Source organism: Archocentrus centrarchus, chromosome 11, assembly GCF_007364275.1.
Source record: "Archocentrus centrarchus isolate MPI-CPG fArcCen1 chromosome 11, fArcCen1, whole genome shotgun sequence".
Lineage (NCBI taxonomy): Eukaryota > Metazoa > Chordata > Actinopteri > Cichliformes > Cichlidae > Archocentrus > Archocentrus centrarchus.
In genome coordinates, this window is record NC_044356.1 from 11,898,548 (window position 1) to 11,908,053 (window position 9,506).

Genomic DNA, 9,506 nt, shown 5'->3' on the forward strand with positions numbered 1-9,506 from the left:
CTTTAGATTGACTCGTGTCTGTGCTATTTTTCTGCCACAGGATAACAGTAGGGTCCAGTCTTCTATGTGTCCTTAACTTTGAACGGAGACATGACATTTAAGTGTATAAATAAATTAGAATTATATATTAGATTTTTTAAAAATAATTTTTAATCAAAATTTATATATATATATATTTATATACGATTTTAAAAAATTTACATGAAGAGGATCCTCTTATTTTGTAATCAGTGACGTTAGTCATGTGACCGTCCACTTTAGGTCATATGACTTAGCGAAAAAGACTTTTCGATTTATGAAGTGAGAGGAGAGCGCTTCGTCTCTATTACTGTGTTTTCGTGGACTTATTTCGACGCTTTGTCTCCTTTTTCGCTTCTCTGACTGTCGGAGTGAAGAAGAAGAAGAAATTTCAGGAGGAAGAGCCAGCATGGCAGCAGGAAGCCGGCTCGTTGCGCTGTGGTTACTGCTCTGTCTTTGTAACATCAGCACTCAGCAGGTACAGTTACGTGTTTTTAAACTGCTTAGTATCAGGTTATAACAGCATGCTGATGAGGACCCAAGAAGCGATCATCTTAAAAAGTGACTGCAGCTTTTCTGTTATTGTTTCTGCATCAAAATGACCTTATATCGTTCACTCGTCTTTCCCATACTATGTTTGCAGTGGCAGCCGACTAATAACATGCAGGTTTCTGGTGTGAGATCCAGTAGTTAAATAAACTGCATCTTACCTCCTTTTCCTAACCACTTTTCCTTGACCTCGATTTAAAACATCTTGAGGTCAATGTAAGGAGAATTTATGGGAACGTAGCAGCGCTTAGATTGCACTCTTTAATAACGAAACTGCAGTTTCAGATGGACTGCAAAGTCCGTATTTTGAACATATAGCCTATAAAAGAAATACATCATATTTCCTTCCCGCAGAGATGATACACTGTAACTTCTTACCAGCTTTTTAAAGGCTTTTTGTGACTGAAGTAAAATCTCCTCCAACCATCACTTATCCAGTTTAGGGTGGTTGTGTTCTGGGGTGAGAGTCTAATTAGAATCCTAAATGCCAGCAATCCAACAATGGATATAATCAGGGGTAAAAGTGGAACTTAACTTAGAAATAAGTGACATATATTCTGCTGTGAGCTCCAGTAGTTTTTCTTCAGGGACCTGTTGTTCCACTTTTCTGAATTTTACTGCTCTTTGTGGATTCAGCCTACTACTAATAGGGTGACCGGATCCCAAGAGACTAAAAGCGGGACAAACAGTGTTTGTGTGGAGCAAAGTAGGACATGTTTACAATGCTGGGATTTAGTCAAGATGTGTTATACTTGAAAGCAACTTTTCCAACTCTCTTGCTAAGTAAATGCTATAAGAATGATGGTTCCATGCGATAGTCTTTATATACTCTTCTATTCTCTGTTATTTCACTGTTATTTCATCTACTGTTCTCTCTGGTCTTTGGGTTTCAGTAGGGATAGCCATAGCTTGGCATACCTTTTTGAGCCATATCTGGGAATTTTAGCCAGTTAGGAATCACACGTCCTGTGTCACTTTGCACCATATTTTCTCCTGTGCAAAACTGAAAAATCACTCTAGCAAAGGTGGTGGCTTATGACACCAGTTGTCAGCTACTGACAATGCAGATCTCTTTCACAGGTACCTCCACCCCCACTCACACCTTTTGTCAGGTGACCTCAATAGGTCACATGATAGGATGGGGCAAAGTCTCACAGTTGTTTCGCACCCTGGTGGTAATGCCTTTTTTCACACCTTGGCTCATGTGATGATGCACATGATAATCAATAGTGGGTCAATGAACACCTCCAAAGGGGTCAAGTACCTGGGACGTTCCACCATTTGGTTTTAGAGCTGCAGAAGCCTCTTGGAAACATCTTCAGAAAACTTAAAGAAGTCCAGTCGCCTTTTTTCCAAGCTCTTAACATTATCATGACCTGAATGACTGAGAACCTACAGACACATGCTTAAGGACACATATATGAGCAGTTATTTTAATACATTATCTAAATGAGCTCTTATTTAAGTGAGACATAAAAATTGAACGTACAGAATATCCAGTCAAATCCTACAAAAACACTTCAAGTTTTTCTGATTTTGCCTATAAATAAGGTCTTAAAAGTTTTTTCCCCTGCAAGTTAAAAATCTACCACCATCTCTGCTGTTGCAAAATTCTCCCATAAATTTTATACTTGCCATGTCTCTCTCATTTATGGCTTTGCCATACTGCAAACTACTCAGTTTATCCTGCATTTACTGAACAGTATATACTTTGGGTGACATGTTATAACTATCTAAAGTTATCTGGTTATTTCACAATAAGAAATAATCAAATAACTTCAGCAGCACATTCTGTGCAGATCCACTGCCTGATTAAAACAATCTGACATGCATTAGGACATTGAACAAAGACTGAGGCTGGGTAGAAGGGGAAATTATTTCAAAAAAAGGTAAAGAGTTTTTTTCTTGCTACAGGACTCCTTTGTTATTTTGTCCAGAACTTGCATAATTTGAGTGATTTATAAAATAAATTAAATGTTTCCTTGGGTTAGCGGTTAGTTTTCTTCTCTTGTGGGTTTGATTTGGTGATAAAGATCACCTGATTGTGTGACATGATATCTTAAGCATGCTGAAGATTCTTCTGCCCTATCTGGTTTTGCCTATAGCTACTTCTTGGATATCCCTTCCCTCTGTTTTTCTGCACTTCCTCTCTTACCTGCCCTCCTTTCTGCTGTACAGATCGATCCTCTGGTGTTTGAGGAGCAGCTGCTGTGGGTGAGTGGAGCCCAGGGGCAGGTGAACACCTACAGGATCCCGCTGCTCACCTTCACCCCCAAAGGAAGCCTGCTGGCTTTTGCAGAGGCCAGGAAGACATCGTCTTCTGACATTGGAGCTAAATTCATTGCAATGCGGCGCTCCACAGACAAAGGCAAGACTACAACAATTCTGAGTCAGAGGAACAAGCAAACAGCCTGCACACGTGCATGAGTGTCATAAAACAGTCAGCAGATACATGTCACATGTGCAAAGTGTCATATTTAAGAGGATTTTATTGTTTCTGAATGTACATCAATGGAGTTATTTCATCAGTAACCTCAGCCAGTATTTGGTTTTACTTATATTTTCAAAATTATGTCATAAGTGTCACAGTTTTAGCTGCCATTTTCAGAACAAAACTAAACATGAATTCTACTGACTGAGCCTCAAACTAAAACTGTAAATCTCAGTTTTAACAGAAACAAACTGAAGCAGCAGAAAGCATCATAGAAGATAAAATATGAAGTCAAATTAAAGTATTTGCTGCAATGGAGGTCTCAGGTTTTTGGCTGCTTCATCTCCTCCTCCTCCTCCTCCTCCTCCTCCTTCTCCTCCTCCTCCTCTATTGTCACTCCAGGAGCCACCTGGTCCCCCACCACCTTTATCGTTGACGATGGTACGAAGCCGGACGGCCTGAACTTGGGTTCTGCTGTGGTGGACGAGGAAGTGGGCTCAGTGATTCTGATCTACGACGTCTGCTTCTACCTCAACCACTGCAGCCCACCCAGCATCATGATGGTGGAGAGCCGGGATGATGGCCTCAGCTGGAGCCCGCCCAGAAACCTATCGGTTATGCTCGGCGTGAAGAACTTCATTCCCGGGCCGGGCCTCGGCCTCCAGGTGAGAGGGAGTGATGTGACGTTAAAATATAAATGAAAAGAGTCACAATTAAAGGTGTTAAAGTGAGATTTTTCAGGCAGATTTCTGTGTGGCTTTAATGTAAGCTTTAATGTTCATCTTATTTCATACAGCTCTGTTCCACCTCTGTAATTATGCATAATTTTGCATGTGCAAACTCAATGCATTGGTGGAAGGACAGCTGGCCTGCACTGCTTTGTTGTCTCTGAGTCTGGACACTATGTGTGCAAAATGCTGCACTGTTCTGAGTTCAACGTCACTGTTTTGCAATGTGAAAAACATGCCAGCTTTAACAAAAGGAACTTATAAGCCCGAAAGTCATCTGATGGGACAGATTGGAACTGGCTCTCAATTCCTGTCCCTTTTGTTATTCTGTCCAAATTAAAGAAGTGAGAGTGGGGATAGTTTTAGCTTCAAGGCCAGACAGAAAATGGTCAATATAACTGAAAGTATAGCAGTTTGGCACAGCATCTATGAATCCCTCATGGAGTGTTACTTCATTAAAATGGACTTGCTTTTGATGCCATTTCGCAGCCTTTCACAGGTGCTTTGTTTGTTTTATTCTTGTTCAAATAATCTGCATCCACAGTGCAGCACATTAGTTTAAAAAAGTACCAAAATTCGCATTTCAATACTCATGACCAAATCTGAAAACCTCAGTGTTTCGGCAAAGAGGAAGACCCCTCACAAGCTGAAACTCACCAACAAGTACATGCATAAGGATTGACAGATGCTACTGCTGTTATTGTTTTTTGTTTGTTTTGTTTTGTTCTTTAAAAATAAAATGATGAGGTATTTATACTTTTTAGTCTTTATTTCAGATAGGACAGGAGAGAAAAATCAGGACAGCTGGGAGAAAGAGCAGGCGGAAGACATGCAGTCTTATGACATATGATTTACCTGCTCAAGCCAGTGAGCTATAAAAGCACCCTGTTTCTACTAACTTGAGTAATCCTCAACTTTTATAGCTACATTTCAGAGGGAAAAGAATCTACTTTATGCTTTGCTGTTTTTTTGCTGCACTTTAAACTTTAATGACATGTATCAAAATACCCCTTTCTGATTGGTTTCTATCAGTATTTTTAAGCAGACAGATTTAGAATTACAGCTTGATATTTAACATTTTCCACAGTCAAAGCACAGTTAAAAAAACAGTCCGATCACCTGACCCTAAACTGCAGGAGAGCAAAAAAAGAATGAATTACTCTGCAGATTAAAGCCTCTTCACAGGTCTGAGAAGATTAGTCAACACAGCCTGTGTTGGCGTTTGATCAGGTACAACATAATAACATGGCTGATTTTGCACTTTATTAGCGTAATGAGTGCTGTTACTTTTAATTGTTTTACTTCAACTGCAGGGGCATTTAACTTCCCTAAGTTCAATTAAATTTGTCTCGTGCTCCTACTTTTTATTTTCCTGTTCTTATTTATTACAGTCACACATATTGCAGGTTTTGTAATACTACCTGATACTGACATGTTGTCAGTGTTTGTTCATAAAGCTGTCAAAAAAGTGCATGTTATGAAATACTTGGAAGTGTAACAACAGCATTATTTTGTGAATTAACCTTTTTTCTTGATCTGGGCTGATATACTGACAATATAAATATTAACAGATTTTTAAACAAGTTTTGTGTTAACCCAGTCACACCTGCAGAATTTAAACATATAATATTTACGTTTGTCTACATTGCCTCTCTGAAGTGGAAATTTTTTATTCTACTACATTAGTGAAATTGATTGGATGCAGAGCTGTGTTTTTCTGCTTCAATGCATTTAATCCAGACAGTAATGTTTGAAGCTACAGAATCGTTATATAATTGAAGGGGTGGCTCTGATTCTTTAAATTGGCTGCTAGGTTATGTTGTGGTAATTATATTGTAATTATACAATGTTGCCCTTTCAATATACTGGTGTCTTGTCCAATCTTGTCCAGCTGAGATAGGCTTCAACAACCCTGCAGCCCTGAAATGGATAAACAGTTAAGGAAGAAAATGGATCAATGATTAAATTCACCAGCGATACCTCTGAACTATTTTTGTCTCTTTTGGATTACAGAAGCGCTACAATCCTGCAAAGGGGAGGTTGGTGGTTTGTGGTCACGGGACGCTGAATGGGGATGGTGTTTTCTGTATCCTGAGCGACGACCACGGAGATACCTGGTATAACGGTGCGGCGCTGAAAAGTATCCCCTACAACCAGAAGAAGAAGCCACAGGACTTCAGTCCTGACGAGTGCCAGGTATGTTTGCTGAGCCCGTCTGTCAGATTAATGCAGAGGAGGGTAATATATACATCCTTTTTTTAAATCAAGGAAAAACACTCATTGAGATTAAAAATCTATTCTTTTAAGAGTGACCTCGAGGGCAGCAGAGGCTCAAAGAGTTATAAACATAAATAGATGCAGCTATCACACAGTACAAGCGAGAGAGCACAATATCCAGATGATGTGCAATAACAAGTTGACAACAAAAAGGTTCATTTTCAAATTAATTTCAGTACAACTTTAATAGAAATCACATGTACTAAGAGCAATATTTTCACAATCCTTCAAAACAGACTTAAACCCCCACATAGTAGCCAGCTCTGCAGATTGTCACGTAGAGTATGTAAAATAAATCTTTGTGCCTTTGAAATCACAGACAGTCTTCTCTCCATCTGCCTTCCTACAGCCGATTGAGTTGCAGAACGGCACCATCGCCATCAATGTGCGGAACCAGAACAGGTACCACTGTCGGTGTCGCATTGTGGTGCACAGCTATGATGGAGGGTTGACCCTGCCCTTGGAAGGCCTGGTCTTTGACGAGGCACTGGTGGATCCTGTAGTGGCAGCTGGAACTCTGCAAAAAGAGGGAGTGATCTACTTCACCAACCCCTGCAGCGAGGACAAGAGTAAGCAACACCAACTATTAAATTCTATAAATGTGCAGTTTAAAGTTGTGTAATAATAAACAGTACTTTAGTTTATCTTATATAAAGATATGGTTACACTGATATATGCTTGTTTTAAATGGTCAGGTTTCAGGCAGTTTTTTTCTACTCTTGGCTCTGTGTGATGTCAGCGAGAGTAGATAGCCTTCATGTGGTCATGTCAGCTATGCCTTTAAAGGGGCAGCCAATCAGAAAAAAGTTAGCTTAAAGGAACTAGTATGGGAGCTAAAATGGCATGTTTTTTGATAGCAGATGAACTCAAAGGCTGCACAAAGGCCCAACATAAAATAAAGAGGGATTATTTTCATATGTAAATCTCTTCCAGAGTCTGATAATCAAAATATGGAGCCTGTAATGAGCATAATAGGTCCCCTTTCAAGTGAAAGTACACAGATCAAAAAAATTTATGGACCGCTCAAGTCACACATTGGATCTTGAAGAATGAATAGCCTTAAAGATTTATGTGAATGAGTAAATAACTTTTGTTCTCTCTCTCAGGAGTGAACTTAACCCTAAAGTGGTCCCTGACAGACGGCACATCTTGGGAGAAAAAAGCCACGCAGATATGGGCCGGACCGAGCGGCTACTCCTGCATCACGTCACTGGACAGCGGTTCTGTAGAGGACCGCAAGTACATCTTTGTCATCTACGAGAAGGGCCACAAGGACTATTATGAGACCGTCTCATTCGCCAAGATCCACCTGTACAGTGGCCGTTAGAGTGCAAGAGGAGGTAGGCAGAAAAGGTCAGATATTATTACTGAATCCTTTGTGTAAGCAGGTAGCCTCATTGTGATTGAGAGGCCTGTGTTCAAACATATACAAAATTTCTGACAGACAGATAGCAGAAGGACCCATTATACATAAGTTTGGAAAAGTGTGTGCATGGGCAGTTGCGCATAAATCAATATAACCCTTTAAAAAGTTCCAATGAAATCAAAGAGTGTAGTTTTATAGTTTTTGTAGCTTGTTCCATTTAGAGGAATTATTTAAAGTATTTAAAGTTCAGTGTGAACAGGAGTTACAGCTAATGTCAAAATGTCCCCTGAGCTGACGTTGTAATTGCGGTGTTTAAATGTAATCAAAGAGCAGAGGTAAGCAGGAACCTCTGCAGGAGGGCCTTCTAAAATAAACATAAATGCTGCTCTCTTCTGGTTGCTGAGTACCAGCCTCACTTTTCATATAAGATACAACACTGAGTAAAAATAGAATTACTTGTGATAAATGGCAGCATGGCGTGATAGAGGAAGAGGAAGAAGAAGCATGCTTATAAACAATATCACCATGAATCAGGCAGAGACAAAATTGCAGGTATTTGACAAGTGAATGAGAAACAGGATTTAGTTTTATCCATTTTTTTTGTCTTGTGCAAACTGAACGTATTTAATTTATATGTTTTCTCAGAGTCAAACAGTGAAGGGAAAAGAAAACCAGAAGAGGTTTTTGTAATCTACTGATCTTCTGAGGAAGACAAAGAGACTTTTTTATTATGTCAAAAAATGAATATGCACAGTGAATGTGACACTATTTTTGATTAAATATATTTTCTCTCACTTTATCTTTCTAGTCTTTGCACTCACAAGTCTTGTGTTTGTTTTGCCAAATAACTGCAGAGCCTTAATCTGACAGATTCCTGACCTCACAGAGGAAAAAGCCAGAGAAAATATACTGGAAGATTATTTTACAGATCAGGTACTCTAGTTTCCAACAGTCTTATTGAAGTTTCAAACATAATACTTTCAGTACAGAGGAAGACGAATGTTTGAGTGACATCCTTGGGCTGAAGGTGAAAATTAGATTTATTGCAATATAGATGCAAGTAACAGATTCACTGTCTACCCAGATAAGAGGACTTCTTTCTTTTCTGATCTACCATACTGATATATCATTGAAATGGTAGTAAAGACTAACACAATCATACATGCATGGCTTCAGCACGTGCACCAGGTTGCAAAAATCAGGAGCTGCAAGATAAGCTGAAACAACACTGAAGTGTGAGACAACAGCAGTTATGTCACTTTTGGTGCGTGCCGCTGTTTTTGTAGGCGACAATGGTGAGCATAAAGTAGATGCAACAGATTCAACGTCAAAATGTTTTCTTTTGACTTAAAGATGCATGTTTGCCACAAATTCATACTGACTGAAATCAGCTGTGCCTTTAGGAAACTGTCAGATATTTTCACTTAAATGTTCTCTAACATCTTGTAACGGTCACTGTTGGCTGGCTTCACCTCGCCTCACCTTACAGTCTCCTCTTGGGTTTGACTTAATTAGGATTCTTTAAATTCAGGTACCTGTGTGATTGAATGTGTAAAAGAATGAGGTGCTTAATGTAACCAAAGTGTCTTTGTTTGTATTTCCAGAGAAGATGCTGTATTATTTTATCTGTGTATTTTAAATGTCCAAATGAGTCCAGGAAATCTGCTCTCTATAGAATAAAAAATGATCTTTTAACAGTTGCTATTACTGCTTGTTGCAAGTAAATACAACCATTCCCATGTGTAATGTATTTGCATTGATTAAGGGCTTTATTTAGAGCTTTTCTGGTCATACTGACCGCTCAAAGCACTTTAGATTATAAGTCAGGTACATGAGATGAGCTAAACTGATTTTCCTTTGTGTAAAATTGTCCTTGTTTCTGTTTATATGATAGAGAAAACACTTGTTTTATGTCTGAAATTACAATAAAATCAGCATTAAAGAAAAAAAATGTCACTTTATGTTTTTCTCTGCATGCCTCTCTAATATAGATTCTTATATTATGGTTCTAATGTAAGAAACAGTTTCTCTTTTTTTAATTTTAAATTGTAAAATATTTCCTTCCAAGTAATGAAACATGAATTCAAACTTGACAAAAAAAGCAATCTAAAAACTGCCAAAGTATGAAAAATGTAAT

At 38.8% G+C, this 9,506-nt stretch overlaps 1 protein-coding gene across 3 annotated transcripts; it reads left to right on the forward strand.

Moving 5' to 3' along the window:
* The first annotated feature begins 271 nt into the window (after positions 1–271).
* Positions 272–9,283, forward strand: LOC115787894 (sialidase-1-like). 3 transcript variants are annotated; one of them, XM_030740680.1, is made up of 7 exons: positions 272–496; positions 2,746–2,935; positions 3,401–3,663; positions 5,740–5,922; positions 6,353–6,572; positions 7,110–7,356; positions 8,015–9,283. In XM_030740680.1, exons 1-6 carry the CDS (start codon positions 428–430, stop codon positions 7,328–7,330), a joined length of 1,146 nt encoding a protein of 381 aa, XP_030596540.1. In that variant the 5' UTR covers positions 272–427; the 3' UTR covers positions 7,331–7,356; positions 8,015–9,283. The 3 variants fall into 3 exon arrangements, with proteins under 3 accessions (XP_030596540.1, XP_030596538.1, XP_030596537.1); XM_030740678.1 differs by having other exon boundaries at positions 7,110–7,343; XM_030740677.1 differs by having other exon boundaries at positions 7,110–9,283.
* Positions 9,284–9,506: the final 223 nt, after the last annotated feature.